At 27.0% G+C, this 23,296-nt stretch overlaps 1 protein-coding gene across 2 annotated transcripts; it reads left to right on the top strand.

Moving 5' to 3' along the window:
• Window positions 1–2,028: 2,028 nt before the first annotated feature.
• Window positions 2,029–22,755, top strand: LOC122526259 (Y+L amino acid transporter 2). Of its 2 annotated transcripts, XM_043649555.1 has the most exons (12): window positions 2,034–2,462; window positions 10,228–10,478; window positions 10,675–10,921; window positions 15,849–15,974; window positions 17,560–17,698; window positions 18,268–18,391; window positions 18,642–18,842; window positions 19,330–19,404; window positions 20,203–20,362; window positions 20,449–20,541; window positions 20,911–20,969; window positions 22,655–22,755. In XM_043649555.1, exons 2-12 carry the CDS (start codon window positions 10,233–10,235, stop codon window positions 22,655–22,657), a joined length of 1,473 nt encoding a protein of 490 aa, XP_043505490.1. In that variant the 5' UTR covers window positions 2,034–2,462; window positions 10,228–10,232; the 3' UTR covers window positions 22,658–22,755. The 2 variants fall into 2 exon arrangements, with proteins under 2 accessions (XP_043505489.1, XP_043505490.1); XM_043649554.1 differs by lacking the exon at window positions 20,911–20,969 and having other exon boundaries at window positions 2,029–2,462.
• Window positions 22,756–23,296: the final 541 nt, after the last annotated feature.

A 23,296-nucleotide genomic window follows, 5' to 3' on the forward strand; every position in this document is an offset into this window, starting at 1 on the left:
AGCAAATTTTTTTCAACACATTGTTTAAAATATAAAATATAAAAATGCAGATAAATATATGCATACATATATATATATTTTTTTTTTTTTTTATAACTTATTTGTTTTTTAAATATAAAACAAATAGATTACGGTATATCATGTAAAAATTTTAATACATAAGATAAACAAAATTGTTTAAAAATATAAAATATAAAAATGCAGATAAATATATGCATATATATATATATATATTTTTTTTTTTTAATTATTTAAAAATTATTTTTCCTCTATGACAAATGGAAAAAGGAAATATATTTTCTGTTATTTTATTTTCAAAATTTTAAGAACCAGTATAATAAGATAACTGATATATATATATGTATGCGTATACACGTTTTGTGTATTTCATTGATTATGATTACGAGAAAGTACCGCGCGTAAATTCAATGACGTGTTTTCTGATTATTCCTTTAACTACAAATCCAAGTAGAACTGACGATAAAGGAAACTTGGAGTAAATCTTTTTTTCCTTAGATTTATAACAATGTCACGAAGTTGTAAAAGGAAATAGGAAGAACTCTTCTTGGAAACGTGATATACTTATACAAAGGCAATTAACGAAACAATTTACACGTATAACATTTCCAAGTTTCTAATTTGAAATTTTTATGAGATAATTACACTTTTTTATATATATATATATATATTAAATAATATATATTAAAATACTAGATATACGTCCAATATTTAATTTATAAGAAAAAATATAATTACATATGTATATATGTAAATAAATAATTTAAACCTGTAATTATTACTGGTCGATAAGTTGAAGATTCAAATCAATAAAATCTTAATAAAAATTCGTATGAAAATATTTCGAACTTACTTTGACGAATTATTTAGAGATCATTTGAATTGAATATAATAGTGATATAATAGTGTTGATTTATAGTTATTAATTAAACAATGAATAAAATTATGTTAGAACCACGAATTACGTCAAAGTATTCTATTAATAGCCAATGTGTTGATTGACGCTTCAACTTGTTTAAATTGATTTTATGTGTGTTGGGTCTAACATTTTTATCATAATCGATCGTAGTGTTGGTCGAAACTGATTACGTATAAATCAATCGTATATCGCCTATCTCGACAATTCGATTCCTTCAATCGTGTTCGAAACTTTAATAACAATAATAACTAATTTATGCGAATGTTCGTTCAATGAACGTCTCGGTATTTTCTTTTTCTTTTTCTTTTTTTGTACTCCATATACCGTTACGGATCATTGATTTTGTCATTGTTTCAGTTGTATATTATCTTTAAACAAATCTGATAAAAGTGATTTAAAAAATAAATAAAAAATAAAATACAAAAGAATATATTTAAGATCGCAATAAGATTTTATATCTTATGTATTATTTTATATATATATATAATTATATAAAAATGAAATTGTAATAATAAATTACTTATTTTGTTATCAAATTTTTCCTTTCCTTCCACTTATTCTCTTGTTAATTTTTACAATATACATATATATATATATACACATATTTATTTTACATACAAATAAGGATTTTGTACTTTAACATTAAGATAAAAAGAATCTTACAATATATTTTGTTACATACAAATAACGACTTTGTACTTTCAACGTTAATAAGATTAAAAAAAAAAAGAAAAAAAGTAAATAAAACTCATTGTCAAAAGAATAAAGTTAGATACGTTAATCTACTTCTCCTTATGTTAGATGATTGAATGAAATTTAGAATTTGTATAAACAACATCTTAACATTTCGTAGCAATATTACAAATGTATAATATTCACCTCCCCCCTTAAAAAATGAAGATTTACGATTAGAGAAGGGTGAAAGGGAGAAGGGAAAGGGAGAGAAAGGTTTCGCATGATCTCTCCGTTTTCTCACATTTATTTCAAGTTCGAAAGTGTCATGCGCTATAGGTGTGTATTCTAAATGTATAATACTCACACATGCGCACAGACGCGTTAGTCACATAGGAAAGTGAGGGTAATACCTAAACGCGGAACGGCAATGGCAACGGCAGCAACCTCGTTCGAAGAGAAACCCAAAGACGGATCACTCAGAGCTCGACCACCGTGCCGCGCATAACTGCTTCCTGTTTCTTCTCTCACTATCATTCTCGTGTTGTTGTTGTTGTTGTTGTTATTGTCATATTTTTTCGTCTACCTCTCAGTCTATTTTCTATATTTTAAAACGAGATTTAAATATATCTTTCGTCATTTCTGTCATTGATTTTCTATACGACGAAATAATTGTTCAAAGAGGAACGTGTATCGGTTTTTTTTTCGGTTGGTGTTTTGTGAACTATGATACTTCATCGAAGATATCGAAGTACTTAGGATTCTATAATAAATGAAATTAACTCTGATCGAGATAAGGGAAGACGATTAACAGATCACATCGAGGAATTGTCCTAGGATTATATTATTATCCGTAAGTTTTTATCCTTTTCATTTTTGTTTCGTTCATCGAGGATTATCAAAGTATTTAGAATACGAAAAAGATATTAATCTTGTTTGGGTAAAAAGAGATGATTACGTTTTCGTCGAGAGAGGAATTTATTAAGATTATTTTTATTTTTATTTGATAATTTTTTTTTCGAAATTTTCTGTGATCGTAATGTTGCGTTATATTAAGATAAGTAACTTTGTCTAATTGGTTACGATTAATGTTACAATAAGAGATAGTTAGGATGAATTATCATGGTGTGTATTATTTTTTATTTTCATTTTTTTTTATCGTGAATTTTACTCTGACTAGGTATTTGAACTTACGTCAACGTGCGTGCATGCGTGCGAGCTATGATCACGTTATCGTATTCGGCCGTTTTCTTCTTTTTACGCTGAGATTCTTGAATGAAAATTTACGCGTGTTGAATCGTTATTAGATTTAATCGCGTTTATTTGGTTCCTAGATGTCAAAAATGTTGTTCGATATCGATTCTTTTCGCTTATGTTTGTTAAAATGTGTTAAGTATTTCTAAATGCGCAGTATGGCTGCCTTTCTAGGTGTGTATGTGTGTGTGTGTGTATTCTTTTTTTGTCGGTATCGAAGTGATCAATTAAAATGAAAGTTAAGTTACTTTGATTTATTTTTTGATTCACTTTCTTCTTTTTTCTCCCCCCCTCTCTCTCTCTTTATTTCTTTACCTTTCTCTTTTTAGTGTTTTTACTGATTGTCAGATTAAATTTATTACTTATTGGCTAAATCATGTTTCATGTAAATCAAGAGAACGATGAGATATACAAAGTGGTCGTATAGTCATAAATTATTATTCGTTTAGATAGGTGTGATATATTTTTTTTCTTGATAAAAGAGAAGATTTTTAAATATTTAACATTAGTATTTTTATTTTTACTTGATTTTCATCATTGAGCACACTTGATCTTATTTTTTATTTTATGCAATTTTTATTAAAATCATTTACAATTAGAGATAAGAAAGATAAGTATAGAGAGAAGATTATAAATCGATTAATTTCTCGTACTTTTTAAATATTTTTATATTGTATAAACGATGTGTTTATGCGGTACGAATTTTTTCTTCAATTGCAATAAAGATCTCGTTAAAATAAAAAAGATAAATAAAAATGTAAACTTTCGATAAGGAAAAAATAGCACATGAGACAAGGTCTAAGTCGTTGTTAATGGTTCAACAATTTCATTACTTTTTGGACAAACAAATAAATAACAAATTGCATATTGTATAATATAATAATATAATATAATATAATATATAATATAATAAATAACAATTACATATTATATATATATATATATTATTGGCATATTGGCATATTATGGCATTATCTGGAAACGTTTTTTACGTAAAACAAGATAAATTTACTACTTCATTAATCACGTTTTTATATGTGCGTATAATTATGCTTACACCTATACTAAATATTAAGTAGAGAAACGTTAATTATGCAATATAAATATGATAAAAAGTTTTATATTCTTAGCATCTTTCATGTGGAAATATATGCATGTAAATTATCTTAAATAATATGATTAAACATATTTTTTTTTCCTGTATACGCATATATTTTATTACAATATTTTTCTTACACGGAGGAAATCATTTTTTTTTTTACAATTGCATTTGGGTGTCATTAGGTTGTCCTAGTTTTTTTTTAGAAAAATATATCAATTTTATTAACAATGAAATAATACAAATGTCGTTAGTTTTTTCATAAAATCAAATCTAATGCGTGTACGTGCATCGAATTTTGTCCATATTAGTTATGTTTTATTTTTTTTTTGGGGGGGGGGTGGGTTGTTTCCTTATAATTGTTAATAAAATAAATCACGAGGGTTGAACTTTCTCGTTAAGAAAAGCTGGTTGGGAAAATCCGGTCGGCGACCCACGTGGCCTATTGATTTTCTTGTCCGCCACGCCACTTCCACTTCACTATACTCAATGGTGGAAAACTGGCCTCCTCGCGTTCACTTAAATGTCTAGAGAATATCACGTTCCTCTGTTGGTATTCTTTTATACGAGGAGAGAAAAAGATTTTAATTAAGAATGCAAAAAAAAAAGTGGAAAAAAGATTTAAAAAAAATACCGATTCAAACGATTCCAAGCACATATTTCTAACAAATTATTTAATTAGGAAAATGGTTTTAACGAAATATTTCAAATGATTTAATTCGTCGATACAATTTGTACAACAAATTCGGTCACTGTAATAATATATTAACTATAACAACGAATTGAAATAATATTGAACTTATTTTTGAAACATTCTTAACTTACAATTTAATTACTTTCGTTATCTCATCTCATTTATATACATAACAGGTGTCCTACTTTAATTCCATCGTCTTAAATATATATTTGTTACATTCTGTAACGCAAGTGGAAAAAATATGTCGACGTTACGCGAGTATACATTTTTTGTTTTTTCTTTTTTTTAAACTTAAAATTATTACGAATTATTTATACGAAAAGGTGCGATTATTTGACTTCAATCGTTCGAAATAAATGTATATCATTTTAATAAACGTAAAAATGAAGTATATATGATACAAATGATTATCGAAAGTGATATGTTTTTGTTTATGTTTAAATGTAATCGTTTTTTAAAATTCGACAAATCAAACTTTATTTTAAGTATCGGACATTGTTCTTGCAAACAGATCGATGACAATGTGTCTTTGCTCTTTTCGTGAGTACCTTAAGTACAGTTCATGTCGTACGTGGGTCGTTGGCGCTGATGTTAGCCTAAGATCAATAAAAGTGATGTAACATTTGAAGGGAGTTTCGTATGCCGTTCGTGTTTCATCCATGATTACAAACTGAAACACCCTTACAAACATACAGAGAAATTTAATCATACCGAGAAATATAATATATTGCAATGCGTTTTTTTTTTTTTTTTTTTCTTTTTTCTTTGACCAATTTAAAATAGTTAGAATAATTTATAAATCAACAGTATCACGTGTCATCGAACATATTCATTTTATTTTCAGATAATAATTTCCTATACGATATCGTGAACAAGTATTTAAGTGATTTGTCATTATCTTACAATTAGATAACAAATTTCTAGTTCCTAATTTTTGTCTACTTGTACAAACATATCGAGTGATTATATTAATATATCACGTTTATCGTATCAAAAAATAGATATTCAAATAATTATAGATAATTTATATTTCGTATTTTCGAGAATATGTAAATTTTATTTTTTTGTAGAACATATAGTTTTACGATATTACAAAGAAACATTTGAAGAAAAAAAATAAACTGTTCTCGCGTTAATACCAACTGACACGTTTACTCATTATAATTTATCGAATTATTTACATATTTTAATCTTGACATATATCTTATAACTTCAGAGATAATTATTTCATAATATAATCCATAGTATTCGTATTTATCTCTCATGTGAAAAGATAACCAGTTGTTTGTCTTTTATTCGTTAGTGAAAAAGCACGTGGTCGATTGTAGAACATAGTAAGAAAATAGTAGTAAAAAAGAAAAAAAAGTATAAAAATAAAAAAAGTCATGGACGCGTAAGTAGTATACAATGAAAATCGATCGTAAAGGTCGTTCGATGAAGGGTTTTATTATGTTACACGCATACGTTGAAAAATCTATACACGTATAATACGCTCGTATATATTATACTTACAACATACACACATATAAGTTTATAAATCAGAACACAGATACGTACGTACATGCAGCATTAACGCATACATATACAAATGACATTTTCACACGCTACCAAAATCTTTAAATGCTATTGTGTATAAGATATAATAGGAAAGCATACACATACATACGACACACATATACACTAACATAGTTTCTAAACAAGCATGGTAAAGCTATACAAGAGGGAGAGAAAGAGATTCAAAGAAGCCATACGTGTACCAGACTGACGCATTAGGACTACGAATTAGGGAACGTCAAACTCGTCTTTTCCCATGACGAAAGTTCTTTTGTAAAATCGTTACTGCAAATCGTACTTTCAAAATTATTAACTATCATTAGATATTTTGATTAATATAGTTATTAAATGCATTGGCAAAATTTTTCACATTAAAATCATATATTTCATATGAGTGTTTTAGTTTAGTTTAATTTATTACTGTTTAAAATGAATAATTTATTGTTTGCTATATTTAAATATGGACGTTAATAAAATTCATTCGAGTGAATCGGACAAGTAGGATATAGAATTAAAATAAAAAAAAAGAAAAAAAAGAAACGAATAATCTCTCCCTCTCTTTATTCCGATATCAAACTTATCATATATTTGCAACAAATTGTACCGTTACTCATAATTCATTTATCGTTTATACTGATTCATTTGACACGCGGATACATTGAAAAGAAATGTATGCATGTATGTACTATCTGTTTGGAGTTTATAATTGAATGGTTAAAATAAATAACAAATATTTTACAATATATATATATTTTTCTATAAATGGTCTATAAATAGATCTATATAAAATTAATCATATTATAAAAAAAAAAAAACAAAATTCATATTTATATCATCTTATTTTTTTAAGTTTATTTTATAGATCTATATAATATAGGTATTTAATATAATATATACTTGTATAATATATGTACACACATATAATATAATAATAGGATTTATATTCCAAATATATATTATATAATAAATATACTATTTATAGATTTTCTTCATATACAAAGTATAGAATGATAATTATTTTCTTTTTTTTTTTTAAATTATCGATTCTCGAAGTGACGTCTCTGACTTGATACATGCGTGTACGTACATACATGCATACACATATAAAAAAAATAAGAAGTTTACGAAGACATCATCTGTATATGCTTAAATGAACAAGAAAGAATGAGACAGTGAGATTACAAAAGACAGTGACTCGCAATCATTCTTTCTCGTTTTCTTTCAATAGTGTTTTTAACTCACACTACACAACTTACCCATACAAACATTTTCTCTCGTTTATCCTTATTTTCTTCTTCTTCTTCCATTTCTTTTCTCATTTCAGATTTTCTCTTCTTATTTCTGTCTCACTTTCAAACGTTTAATACGATACTCGTATTCTGAATCGCAAACAGCTGACACGACTTTCTATCTTCTTCTTCAAATTAATTTATATCTATAAATCTAAAAAATAATTAGATTATTAATAAGATACAGCAAAAAGTAAATTAGTTTACTAAGATGGTTCTATTACAAAGTGAAAATTGTGCTAGAATTCTTTGTACTTACGGTACCTTTGGTAAGTTAACATACACATACACACACATACATATAACTATAAATACAAATTCAATGTTTATAACAAAATTAACAAATGATGTTCGTTAGAATGATTTCATTTATAAAGTGCAAATTTTTACGAGAATTTTTTTTTTTTTACATACATTTATTTGCATATATGTATTATATATAAAATTTTTTTGAATAATTTAAGAAATTCATTACAATATAAAAATACAATTTTAATAAGAATTTTGTTATACGTATAACACCTTTGATAAGAACACACACACAGATACATGCGTACACATTCCACGTGTTTACTACGAGACCAACGCATTCTTCCTTATTTATGTTTATTACATTTGAATCAGCTGTTTTGCCGGCTACTTCACATATATGTATAAATATATATAAACAAGTTACGTATACATACAAGAGTATATTACATATATATACTTATTTACGTATACTCAATATCACGAATCTATTTACTTATCTTTCAGTCTTCCGTTGAAAGTCAGCCGATTAAGTACTGTATTTAAAAATGATTTCATTTTTTAACGAAATTTATTGTAAACATTTTTATTCTTATATGATGTTAATTCCTTAATTTACGATCTACACACATACACGTTTGCGCGTATAAATACTTGTTTTACATTTTCATTTGCATTTTCATTCGATCGATAATTTTTAATCGAATTTCTAAAATAGATTTATGTTCTCGATGATATATACCTACGTGTTAATAAAATGCAAAATAAAAAATAAGGAAATAGTTTGGTCAGTTTATCTAATCGCGATAATTAAATATTTTTGTTTTATTTATTATTCAGTAAATTTTTCTAATTTTATTTGTTTATCTTTTGATTAATATTATTTCGATGAAAATATTACATTAATTGCATCTTTTTCTTTTTTTTTTTAATTTTATTTACGATGATTTTTTTTAACTATTCTTTTTTATTTTAATAACTTGACCAAAGAGAAATGTAAAACGTTGAAAAATGTACACTGTGTCAATAATTTAAGAAATCGATAATTATAAAATACACGTGTGTTTTTCTTCAATACTTGATGTGTAAATTCTAGCGAGGTTATTTTTATCTAGATCAAAATAAATTTATCGATTTATATAAGTATATATAGGTGAAAAAGTATCATTTTATTTTACAACATTGCGTTAACGATGTCAAGTTCAAAATATGTAATAAATATATTTTAAATAAGATGATGCGTTTATAATGTCTATATTACATAAATATATATTGTACATTTAAAATAATATAACATCTGTTACAATATAATCTGTATTGTAATATAAAAAACAAAAATATATATAATATATAAAATAAATAACGCGGAAGAAAAATTATTAAAATTCAAAAAAAGGAATTGAATAAAGATAAAATATTAAAATAATTATCTTAGTGAAACCAACTTATTATAAATCAATGTTATGTGTTATCCTATCATTAAAACTTTCACAGTACGATTCACGATTATTATTCAACGCTAACTTGTAATATAATTAATGAATCAATATATAATTAGTACGTGACTGCAACGTAACATTCACGTAGTAAAATCAATGTGTTCCTGTATGTGCATAGGTATATACGTGTAATTTATTTAAGAACAAAAAAATTACGTCTATCGTAATACAATACATATACATATACAGATAGCATATAAAATTACCTTCTCTTTCATAAAATCAAGGTAGACTTCGATTAGTTGATTCTTTTTCATTTTTTTTTTTTTATTGTTTCACGTAATCGAACGAGAACGGTATTTATTACATTCACAAATGACGCATATGTGTAATTTAAATATACACATTTACGTATACATGTATTATCTAGTTTATCTGTGGAGAAGGTGGTTTTGTTGCGTTTTATAATTACAGAAGAACAGGTTTCTTGTAAATAAATTTAAATTTTGAGTTCGTTAACTCATAGAAAGGCGTGTACGCTCAATCAATGATCCGATTGGTTGAAATCCTCGTATGTTACCGTAACTCGTTTCTTTTTATCGTTTTTTATTTTATAGAAAAGTTTTGAAATTTTACATTTTTTTGTTCTCTTTTTTTATTTTAATACAGTAGTAGTAATGGGTTGGTAGTAATTAATTCGATGGGATACAAGGACGAATCGAAATAAAAGCTCGTAGATAACAGTCATGGTTATTGATGAATACATTTACTTCAATTCACTTCCCATGAGAAAAAGAGAAAGAAAGAGAGAGAGAGAGAGAGAGAAATAGTGATACATTATTCAAAAGAACGATAAACATTTCTTGGCGGTTATTTCAAGAGAAGTATGAACGTCCATTCGAAACGCATATATTTTCTCGTGTTTTATCGAAACAATTGTAAGAGAAAGTTGTTCTATATTGTGAAAAATAAAATAAAATAAAAAAAAGAAAGAAAGAAAAAGAGAAATATATAAATTATTTTGTTTTTTATTTCAGTGAACATGTCGAAGTCGGGAAGCATCAAAGACACCGAAAAGGGTCCATACGATCCTGTACCAACGAATAATGACACCGGAGGAGACGAAATTAAACTCGAAGCAAAAATGTCTCTTCTCAATGGCGTTACCGTGATCGTTGGTTCAATCATTGGTTCTGGCATATTTGTCAGTCCAACCGGTGTATTAAAACATACCGGAAGTGTCAATGCTAGCCTTCTGGTATGGACTGCTTCAGGAATCTTCTCTATGGTAAGCATTTACCATAAATTTTTGTTGAAGAAAAAATAAATTACCAAAAAGAATGTAGTACTAATTTAAATACGTTTATAAATTTATTTATAATTGCAAATTTTAAATGAGAATTATTAAAGTATAACTTTTCCTTTTTATTTTATTAATTATGTATATTATTTTTTGTTTATTTCTTTTAATATTCCTGTTACAGGTAGGAGCCTATTGTTATGCCGAATTAGGTTGCATGATCAGAAAATCGGGCGCTGATTATGCGTATATTATGACAACATTTGGTCCATTCATGGCTTTTGTCAGACTTTGGATCGAGTGTATGATAGTACGTCCTTGCAGTCAAGCTATCGTTGCATTGACCTTCAGCATTTACGTTTTAAAACCTTTTTTCCCTGACTGTACACCACCCGAAGATGCTACAAGATTACTTGCTGCCTGCTGTATATGTAAGTTTTACATATTTCCTATAGATAAATATAATTAATCTTTAAGATTATTTCAAATTATTGATCATTTAATTGAATAAAAAGTAAATTAATTGTCGCCGTTTTTGAATGGTTTATTATTGAAGCAACTAGTGATTATACATATACAGTAAGTTAGGTGAAAGTTAAGGGTTTAAATTCGAAAAGTGGATTATTTAGTTAGTAGGAGTAAGTTTAGTTTAGATAAAAGCTTCAATCATTTAAACTATACTTTTCTAGCCTTGATTCGATAGCAACACTAATTGAACTCAACTTGATTCCCACCGATTCAGTTAGGTTTTTTTCTTCCTTCGTCTCTTCTTCTTCCTCTTTTTCTTTTCTTTTTTCTCTTCCTTCTCAATCTTTTATTTCGTCGATCGCAATTTCTTTGATTTTCTACGAACCCTCCCATTGAGAGTATATGACATCGTTGAATGCCGCCTATCCAACTTGTACTATACGTATTACAAAGGGTCATCTTAATAATATACGTTTCTCAATTCGTCTCTATTAAATTAATTACATCTAAAAAGGAGTCGACATAATAACTACGAACAACATTCCAACGAGAGGGGAGATAGACAAATTTTATTCTAACCAGTTAAGAAGCTTGTATAATATATATATAACACTTTAACAGAATAATCTATGGTAGATTAAATATAAGAATAAAGATTAAAATATGTATTTGCTAAATTGTATGAAAGATATTAACAATATAATGTAATAATAATAATAATAATAATTCTAGGAGTATACTAATATATAAATTGATAATAAATTTGATATAATATGTAATAGTATTTTTAACAATTTATATATAAGTATATTAATAATATAAATGCTAGTATATATATTAATTTAATAGTATTGAAAATATTATTTTTTCAAATTTATGTTTATCACTAATATTAGAAAGGAAAAAAAAAGAAAAGACCTTTTTTTTATTACTGGTATTAAAATTATTAATAAATTTTGTAATGTAATGTAATACATGATCAGTATTTGAACTGATTGTTTTTTTTTTCTTATTTTAAGTCGTACTAAAAGATCAGCATTTTAAAATATAATACCGAAGTAGAATCGTTTGTTAGAAAGTCAAACGTTCTTACGTAGAAAAAGGAAATCTCTTGGAAAAGAAGGATCGGCAATATCCTAATGGTCCTTAGAATTCTCCGAGGAAGGAAGATTTCTTTCTCCCCTTTTTTTTCTTTTCTTTTTTTTTTCATTACAATCTTCCTTCAGTTTCTAGAAAAGTTCTTCTATTTTTCTCGATAGACTCGAGAACAAACGCGTGGGTGGTAAATGACGTCCTTCGAGAATTTCTCCTTGGGATCCTGAAAGGAATATTGCTTGTTCATTAGTATGGTATCGTTTACCATGAAGGGGTTGAATCCTTGAAGAAAATTTCATTTCTTTTTTTTTCTTTTTTACATCGAAAACTAAACATAATTTGTAGAGATTTTGTTCAATACATTTTTTAACTACTTATTTGTATTAGAAATAATTAATTGCATAGTTTCTAATGAATATTTTTGACATGCAAAATATATATGTAGTTAAGTATCATTTTCATGCACACAATAATTATTATATTTTATAATTAATATATATTTCTAATTAGAATACTCGTTATAAGAAAAACATTTATAAAATCAAATATATATATATATATCTAATGAACAAATTCTTGGATATTATATCGACAAATACGTTTTCATTTTAAATGATAAAAAGAAAGAAAAAAAAAATATGAGAAAAATAATGAGAAAAATAATGAGAAAAACTGGATTCTCTAGTTTTTGTCTAGATTGATCTGGGAAATAATGACGATTCGATGGAATGTATTACGAGTTATAGAAAGGAAATGGTCGACCATTTTCAATCATGGTAAATGGTAATATCATTGTGTCACGCGAAGTAGACGATCATCATCATTATCATCATCATCATCATCAATTCTTTTCGTTTAATGTAATTTCATTAGTATTGCGTACGATTATATGAAATAAAAAATTATTTGCAAAAAAAAAGATTTTAATAAAGAGTCAAAAGAGTTAAGGAAAAGAATTGAAACAAATTATTCGATCGTATACGATAATATAGTAATCGCGAATGTTCCTATCGTGAAATTTATTTTTGGTGATAAGCAATTTTGCGGTAATGAAAGACATGACCACGAAGGATATTATTTTCCTGTGGTCTTTCGATCTATATTATCCTTTTTTATTCTTTTTCTTTATTGTAGATCATTTTACGATGACGCATAGGTAAATCGAGTAAAGTATATAAGAGAGTTTACATGTTAAATTATATTTATTTTAAAACATTTAGTATTACATTATTATTGGTGTCATACCACAAACTGTTTCGTTTTCTCTTTTCATTTTTTTATTATAATATTTGATATCTTTATTTTGCTAATAGAAAAGTTATAACATTACGTTTCAATGTATAATGATATTTGTATAAATATTTTAATTGAATATATTGTAACTTGTATCATATATATATATTATAGTTGTAGTATTTTTATGATATAATAATTTTGATTAATTTTATTAGTTTATTTTTGGTATCAAGTTTGATATATCCTTTTTTCTTTGTTGTATTATAACTTTTAGGGAGATATATAATAATTATATTATTACATATATCGTAATTTTTGTTTTCTCGTTTGTAATTCTCATTTAAAATTTTTCTAATATTTTTTTTTGTTGGTTTATTCATTTCAATTTAGTTACGTCATTTCGTCATTACAAAATAAGATCGTTTCGTAAAAGAAGAACAAGTTTCTTTTCGTTATTTTAAACAAACGGGAAACTAATCGGGATTCAGGGGAATTCACTCGAGCGTATTACTCCGATTTATTTTTATCGTTGGTCGTGATTTTTTATCAGGTTTGGAATTGCCCCGTAATAAAACAACGTAGGATTACTAGAAAAGTCGGCAAGATTGATGGTAAATCTGTAAGAGGATTTTCCTTATGTCGTCAATTATTTCCTGTACGTGAATACCACCGCCTAAATTTAAGTATATCCAGTTTAGTATACCAAGTAAAATGAAGTATCGTAGATTTACCTGATTGCCATTCTCCTTTTCCGTTGAATTATGATTCAACAACTAATAACTCAAGAAAGTAAAATCAAACAGAAAAAACATATTTTTTATTACTACATTATTAATATTATTAATAATTCGAATAAATGAACTAATCTTTTAATTATTTTCCTTCAAGAGGTCGACAATATTTCTTTTTTACGTTTGCATATCTGTTTATATTTTTTTATCAAATCCACCAATAATTTAAAAAATATTATCTCTAAATATAGATATATATATACAGAGACAAAAATAAAATCAAATGGTTAAATAAATTAAAGCAAAAAAAAAAAGAAAGAAGTATGTAAAAGAAAATAACAAAGTCATTCTCCTTCGTTTGCAAACGATGGAACGGTGGCAACGACCACGAGTATTGAAGATAGAAAAAGAAGGATACAACAAGTGTAACAGAAAGAAAAAAAAGAGAGAAGGAGATAGAAAAAGAAAAAGAAAAAGAAACATAGTGTCGTAAAACGATGACGAACATAGACTCACGCGACGAAAGACAGGCACCAATCACGTCCTATTGTCATCAAATATAATCTAATAACATGACAACAGGCCGACACACAACGACATTAATTCGCCGAAGGGGACAACTAGTACATGTTCTTTCTCTCTCTCTCTGTCTCTGTCTCTTTTTATTTTTTTTTCTGTTTAACACGAAGAGGAAGAGGAAGAATAAGGATAAGAGAGAAAAAGAGAGACGAAAAGTGTAAAGGAAAAGAACAGATTGCGAGTAATAAGGGGGTGGTGCGGTGGTCAGTCTGCATTTCTTCCTTTTCTTTCACTTCTTCTTCTTCTCTTTTCTTCTTCTTTCTTCTTTGTCGTCATCATCATCATCATCATCATCATCATCATCATCATCATCATCATCTTCTTCTTCTTGTTCTTCTTCTTGTTCTTCTTCTTCTTCTTCTTCCTCGGCGCCGTTTAACAAATCTATCAAGGACATGAACGGAGAAAAGAAAAAAACAAATTGTAGACAGGGACAGAGATTATGCGTTTAACTAACGGAACGTTTTCAATTTTAATCAGACGTGCTGTTCTTTGTATTATTATTGTTATTGGGTGAATTAAAACAATTCTTCTTTTCTTTTTTATACCGATGCTAATTTATATTTTGTGGTCGCGTTATTTTATTATTAAAAAAATTTATCGAAGAAGCGCGTATAATTGTGGATGGTTTGTTGAATTTTGTCATCAATAAAAATAGATTTATTAAGAGACGGTCGATAATTTGGAACTTGTTTTTATAAAATCTTACATTAGGTATATGTATATGTATATATGTGAGAAATGGTTGATAAGAAGAATGAAATATTTGTTATTGTTAAATGGCATCGAATAACACGAATTTTCTTTTCCACGAAAGAACGAACGAATGAACGAACGGGTCGATAACCAACCAGAACCCGTTTCTACCCTTTCTGTCGTTATAGCTGACTGGATCGGTGCCAGTATGTTCTTACTAACAGACTGCAGCATAAAACTTGTTTCCATTAGATAGAGTTGAATTAATCCGAGTAGAAGTAGGACCCTTACTTTTAGTCCAAAAATATATTTCTTTTTTTCTTTTAATTTACAAATTATTTCATTTTTTAATTAGAAATTATTTTCATTCGACGAGTGTGATAGGAAAGTAATCTTTTTAATTTATTTGTATTAATCGAAGGAATCAAATAAATTAACAACAATAACAACAACAAAAGAAGAAATTAAATAAAAAATGTCTAACGAGATAAAATTCTTTTTGTAAGAAAAAAAAAAATATTCATCAGTTGTTAATATCTTTTTTTTTATTTAGGTATATTGGCGTTTATAAATTGCTGGGACGTTAATTGGGCAACAAAAGTGCAAGACATCTTTACGTATGCTAAACTTCTCGCACTTTTTATCATAATCTGTACCGGAGCCTATCAACTGTTCACCGGTAAGAACAAAGCTTACTTCAGATAATATTGCATTCTCAGAGAAAGAGATTAGAAATGTACGATAAGAAAAATACTAACTTAGCAACATTATTACTATTGTGTAACGTAATACGTAATATTTTTTTCTTTTTTTTTTAATTTTTTTTATTTCTTCCTTCCTTCGCGTATCTGGCTGACCCACCACTCATTTTACTTTCCATCTTTTTTACCGCATTGCTATAAAATAGGAGAAATCTGATACATTGCGTTAATGGAAAGAATATAACGTTTTTTCTATTTTTTGTTTTTTTTGTTTTTTTTCATTTGAATTCCTTTCACATTTTCAATAGGTTAACGATTGGAAATATATTTTTCAATCGATCTAATCTGATATTTCACAAATCGAATTACCGATAACTCGCACGTGTTGAATATTTTTTTCTTTTTTCATCATTGTCGCTGTCTATATAGAATTTTATTGAAATCCAGCTAGGAAAGATAAAAAAAATGTTTGCTTGATCACTCGTACGTGCGTGATCGAATAAATTTGTTACGGGACAATGCACCTTGGATCATTTATTTTTTATCATTCGTTAACGATTCTAACATACCTTACGAATCATCGTAATGGGAATTTTTAGATCGATCGATGTTTCGCAAAATGATTCATATTTTATTTAATTTTTATTTGTAATCATTTAGAGCTCGAGACAATATATCGCGTTCGTTTGAAATTCATTAATATTTATTATCGAGATATTATTTTGTACAAAAAAAGAAAAATATGTAAAATACTTATTACTTTTCGTCTGAAAAATTACTTTAACAAAATTTTTACCAATTTTTCTTATTTAAATTATCAACATTACGACGGATCGAAACAAAATTTTACTCTACTTATTTTTGTTAAGAATATTATTTTTGATAAGAAATATATATATTACAAAATGACGATAGGATTATATCTTAAGACGAGGATAAGAAAATGAGAGCCTTGAAATAGCAAAAAAGGTCTTGTTTGAACGTCTTTTCAGTATTGTCCACTTGCCGGACGAGACAATTTGTCCAATCAAAAAGGTGGGTTAAATACTAGCGCAGAGCCGATTCTATCATTTCACCGTCGCGTTGTACATGTTATGCGCGTAAAAGGAGTATCACTTAAATTGGACTATTCAACGAAGCGAATTGCTCGCTTGAACGAAACGGAAACGAATTCGTTTGCTTGCGAGAATTTGCATTGACAGATATCTCAATCTTTCCGCGAATATTTCATATATCATTTTTAATATTTTTAAACACCAAAGATTAGATAACTTGCTCGAGACATTTCATTCGATTCGATGCTTATCAAAAAATTATTATTTTTCATTTCTAACGTAAATTTTTACTCAAACAAAAATGATAATCAGTTTACGAATATTTTGTTCAATTTGATATGACAGAGATTAAAAAGATACAAATTGTAACATAGTAAATTTTTCAATTGAAATTTTGATATAGAAACAAAAATTATGGCGATTAGGCAAATATCCAATGTTTTTATTATAAATTTCGAATAATTCATTTTCTTAATTAAAAAAAAAGAATAAAAAATAAAATTTACAGGACACACGGAACACTTTACGTTCGAGAATACCAAAACGGAGATAACATCTATTGCATTGAGCTTTTACTCAGGATTATTTGCTTACAACGGTTGGAATTATTTGAACTTCATCATCGAGGAACTGAAAGATCCGATTAGGTAAGTAATAATTATACATGTTTCAATGAATCAAGCTAGAAATAAATAAAAGAGTTATGTATTTGTTTGTAATTATATAGAAATCATTATTGATATAAATCTGCTTATAACGATCACATTAAAGAGATATTTTTAATATTATTTTTAATTCAGTGATAAAAGATTTATAATATTTGTTTATAATTATATGTCAAGACACGCATTAATAATAGGTGTATATATATATGAGTTATAGATCAATCATAAACGATGAATGTTTAATTGTTATCGACCATTACTATAATATCACCGACATGAAGTAATTAAAATGGCCGAAGATTCACTAGCATAAGGCCATGGCTTTTATTGTCCTCGATACAAGACGTTGCTCTTACTCAAGTAAGATGACGTAAGCTTTTCAAGTGCAAATGCTTTTAAACGATCGATAAATTGCAGATTCTGATGATGAGGTTTCGTTAAACGATTAGATTAAGTTATTTTCTTAGGGGTGGTTGGACGATTATACGATCATCATGACTCGTCAATTTTATTAACGTATATAATTTTGTTGTCATTATTTTTCTCAACAGGAATTTACCAAAAGCCATTGCAATTTCTTGCACCTTGGTAACCGTGGTCTACGTCTTAACAAATATGGCTTTTTATACTACATTGAGTCCTGTCGAAGTTTTGGGTAGTGGTGCTGTTGCTGTGGTAAGTTTTTATACACATGCGTTTCCTTTTTTTTATTGCAATTATTTGATTGTTAATTACTTTTTGACACGCGTAAAGCAAAATGATTGTTTTATACGAATGTTTTACTTTTATAATTATTTTGTTATAATTATTTTCTCGAGAACGATAGAATTGTAATCGTATCTCGTGACAACGAATGAAATAGCGATCTCATTTTTTCTTTTAACCAATTTAATTAATTTATAATTGATTTGTGTGTTTATACTAGACGTTTGCCAATCATTTGTTCGGAGTAATGGCATGGACTATACCAGTGTTCGTAGCATTGTCAACATTTGGCGCTGTAAATGGAATTCTATTGACGTCTTCCCGGCTTTTTTATGCTGGTGCATGCGAGGGACAAATGCCAGAAATACTTACGATGATACAAGTTTCAAGATTGACACCAACGCCAGCTGTTATTTGTATGGTACGTTTGATTTTCAATTAACAAATATTATACATTGAACAAAAGATGTTTTCTTTCACTGAAGGAATTGTCAAATAAATGGGAATGTTATTCGATAAATTGTGTTGGTGAAAAGTAAATCAAATATTTACACATTGGACATTATCAAAAGTATTTCTACTTTCTTAAAAAAGTAAAAAATATATTAAAATTTAAATTTATTAAAATTTATTAATGACTATGTGTGGATTGTTTTTAAATTTTTTTTTACGTGCATATAAAAATGTATTGTTTCGTTCTTGTAAACCTTAATTCTTTAAAATACGAAAAAAATAAAGTCAAAAACAAGCATATCAATTTCGAATTAATCAAAGTAGACAAATTATTTTGCAGGCCTGAAAATTTTCCACTTAGGATTACCAAAAAATATATAAATGTGAACCTGTATCGACGAAGACGATGGGATTGTTAAAATAATTCAATTGTTGTTTTGTTTTATTTATTACAGGCACTATTGTCAATGTTATACTTGTGCTCTTCTGATATCTTTGCATTGATCAACTACGTCGGCTTTGCCACTTGGGTACGTAATCAATTTTCTGATGTAACTTTACCCTTAGATTTCGTGTTACAAATAATTCTTCTTTTTTCTAATTCTCCGCGAGTCAATGTAATTGACATTGAATAAAGAAATTGCTTGCAATATCTTTCTTATATTTATTTCTTTTTATTACTTGTTATTTTCTTAATAAGAGGATTGTAAAATGTTTGTATAGAAATTTTTAACTCTTGACATTTTTCTTTCTTTTTTTTTTTTTTTGTTTTTTGTACGTTTTTACATTTATGCCGTACTTGATCTCAATGTTATTTAGCTAGGAAGTTCAGTAATTAACAATTTATAATTGCATCATACAATTAGTAATATCTAGGTTATACGTCGGATGTTTCATGAACAATCTAATTGTCTGTTTGTCACGTCAATTAATAATCGCGGTAGATAATTGATAATCTTCTAATTGGCTTGTAACTACAAACTCGAGGTGCGCATTTTAAAATTTATGATGCAATGGCATTGGCGTAACTATTCGAATTGTTTTTTTATATTAATTCATTATATCGATATAAATTTTTTTTACATTTATTTATTTGCTTTCCAATATTCTCTCTTTTATTCAATTTTATTTTTTACTATTACGTCTGTCTCTCTCGGTGTATTTTGTAATAATTTAATGTTTTGTATTTAAATTTTATCTAATAGTTAATATTTGAATATTAATTTTATATTTACAAAATTTTACTCATATAATAATTTCAATTCATATGTATCCAATCGAATGTCAAGAATTTTTCTAATTAATAATTAAATCATATTTGTTTACAGTTAAGCATAGGCGTCTCTGTTTTATGTCTACCATGGCTAAGATGGGCACAACCAAATTTGCCAAGACCAATTAAAGTTAATCTTGCTTTCCCAATCGTTTACATTATTGCCACACTTTTCGTCACGGTGGTTCCCATGTATATTACTCCTTTGGAAACAGGTAAGAATTATTGCCCTAATTAATGAATTTATTTTTCATTGAGATATTATTAAGCGTTTTTTATTTGTCGTTTTTTATTTTCACAGGGTATGGTTGTTTAATGATATCATCTTCGGTGCCAGTATACTTTGGATTTGTTGCGTGGAAGAACAAACCGAAATTTTTCGTCAAAGCTGTTGGTAAGTTAAAATGATGAATATAATAATGAATATGTTTAATCGATATTAGTATTGAGATCATACTATTATTATTATAATTGTATTGATTTATTTATATTACTAAATAATATTGTATTTATCACTATATTGCATATATTTTAGAATTATTTTAACGCATAGTATGATTTCGATACGATAAATATAAAATACATTTCTTAGATATTAAATTATATTATAAATTATTATTATTATTATTATTATTATTATTATTATTATTATTATTATTATTATTATTATTAATAATCCTAAATGTAACATATTATTATGTATAGATAGAGTTTATGTTCTTTTTGTTTTTTCCATTTCCTTTTAACCAATTTATTCCCACAGGCGCCGTTACCAAAACTTTGCAGAAGCTGATGGTAGTCGTCGGGCCAAAGATAAATAAGGTTTAGAACACACTATAACATAATATTACATTCTCTCATAAGTCACGCATGTTTTAGCTTGCTTATCATTAAAGCTTATCATTTTTATTTCTGTTCTATTTATAAATTGCACGCATTTACAAATTCGATCTCTCTAAACGAATGAATGAAAAAAAAAGAACAAAAATATAATCGTAATTTAATTTCAACAAAAATCTCAAACAATAGTTATGTGTGTGTGTGTGTGTGTGTTTGTGCGTACGAGTACGCGATTGCATCACGTTATTTTTCTTTTGGTATCCTTTGCAAAAAAATATAAAAAGGCCAAGTTAATTAAATCTTATTGTTGGTAAATTTTTGTTGCAATAGAAAATATGTGTATTATTACACATACAAAAATATTTAACGAGTTTCGATTTTATCTCAACTGTGTCCTTGTTGTTTGCTACATTGTCGGATGTACATGTATAAATATCAATACTAATTAATCTATAAAAGAGAGAAAGAGAGATAAAGAGAAAGAGAAAGGAAAAGAATAAAAAAAGCTCGAGTAATATCGGAGAATTCATTAGAGTTACCAAGGCAATACACGCTTTGTTTCACCTGAGTTCGCAGAATCGTATCGCATTCGTAAAAGAATTCTGTTACAACTTTTAAAATATATAATTCAAATGAAGCTCACAAAAAGTACAAATATTTCTATCATTTACGGTATAATATTTCTATTATTTTAGAATTTAAATTATTAATTTATTTATTTATTTATTTTAAATTATGTGAATGCATATAGTAACTCGAGATGCGATATAATGTTTTTTAATAAATTAATTTTATTCTTTCTTTGTTATATCTTTTGTTAATGTGATTTATTATAAATCATTTTGGAATGTATTTATTTTTAAAGGGTTTCCTATATAATTTATGATTTTCACAAAATAGATTTTAAATTTATTTAGAATCAAACGAAATTCATTTTTGTTCGTTTGTCTCGTAAAAATTTTTATATTTTATTTTGTTGAAATTGTGACAGTATTTTATTAGGGGTGCGGTATATTAAAACTTTAAGTTTGCATGACTTCGAAACGATCATATTAAAACACAATATCAACATCACCACAACAACATGGTCAACTCTCAGAAGCACTTTTTCTTCTACCTTTCGCACCTTGAAAAAAATATATCACCTCGATTAATAATTATATATTATTAACATTATTATTATTAATATTATTAATGCTAAACTCGTCTCTTTTAATAGTCAAAGGCTATCGATTACTATTATAAAAAGTTCACATGCTCTAACGTCTTCTAACTGTCCTAACAATTGTAATTAAATAATGTAAAATGATAACACAGCCCAACAAAAAGAAAACATTATTAATAAGTTGTTACTTTTGGAAGTTGAAAATTTATTTTTGAATAATTTTAATATACTAATTCCAAAAGTAGCATTAATTCGCCACACACATCAGTTATTTATTTTCTTATTTTGTAAGAAATGCGTTATTTTTAAAAGTATAATTGATACGATAAAATTGTTATAATTATTGCAATAAATATTGTGTCAATTAAAATTTATCCAAAAATAAGTTTAACTTTCTGATCAGAAAAATGTATGTGTGTGTTGGGCAGTGTAAAATAATTGCAATAAAAATGAAGATTAATGTAACTGAATTTGTAATGTTTCTTTTTTTTTATATTTGCAGTAGGCACCACTAAATTCCTGCAGAAGATAATGGTGGTCGTTGGGAAGTCAAAACCAGCTCAGGTCTAATTGCCTCGCTCTGCGTTAGAAAGAAAGAAAGAAGAAGAAGAAGAAGAAGATGGAACGAAGAGAAGAAAAGAGAAGACACAAGAAAAAGGGATTAGGAATTAGGAGTGTCCTAGGACAAGAGGCAGCCATATTGAAGTAGGACACTATTAACCCGATCCCTTAAATTCCTGTCTTCCTTTAATTTCCTCATCCATTTAATTCCATATTTTAATATTTTAATTTTATTTTATTATTTTTACTCGTTTTTTTTTTTATAAGACATAATACATTTCGCCTACCAAGAAGAACTATAATATTGTAAGTTAATCATTTTTGTTTTTTTAAGTAACATTCCAACGAATGTTCTTTATCTTTTATTTTTTAATTTTTTTTTTTTGCTTCATTCGACAAGAATCGATGAGAGGAGAAAAAAAGAAAAATAAACTTTGGCCTAAAAAAAAAAACATAAAACAAAAATGCCAGAACTAAATAACACTGAACAAAATATATAATAATTATTGAAATAATGATACACACATTTCCCGATCGATAATGCTCGATGATAGTTACGAGTCACGACGACGAAATAATGTTG

Source organism: Polistes fuscatus, unplaced genomic scaffold (assembly GCF_010416935.1).
Source record: "Polistes fuscatus isolate 324 unplaced genomic scaffold, CU_Pfus_HIC Scaffold11, whole genome shotgun sequence".
In the NCBI taxonomy this organism is placed as follows: domain Eukaryota; kingdom Metazoa; phylum Arthropoda; class Insecta; order Hymenoptera; family Vespidae; genus Polistes; species Polistes fuscatus.

Excerpts from the sequence above, each read along its gene's own strand:
- LOC122526259 (XM_043649554.1), top strand. The coding sequence starts at position 10,233 with ATGTCGAAGTCGGGAAGCATCAAAGACACCGAAAAGGGTCCATACGAT. Across the intron at positions 15,975-17,559 it reads AGCCTATCAACTGTTCACCG|GACACACGGAACACTTTACG; the intron begins GTAAGAACAAAG and ends TAAAATTTACAG. Across the intron at positions 18,843-19,329 it reads CGCCAGCTGTTATTTGTATG|GCACTATTGTCAATGTTATA; the intron begins GTACGTTTGATT and ends TATTTATTACAG.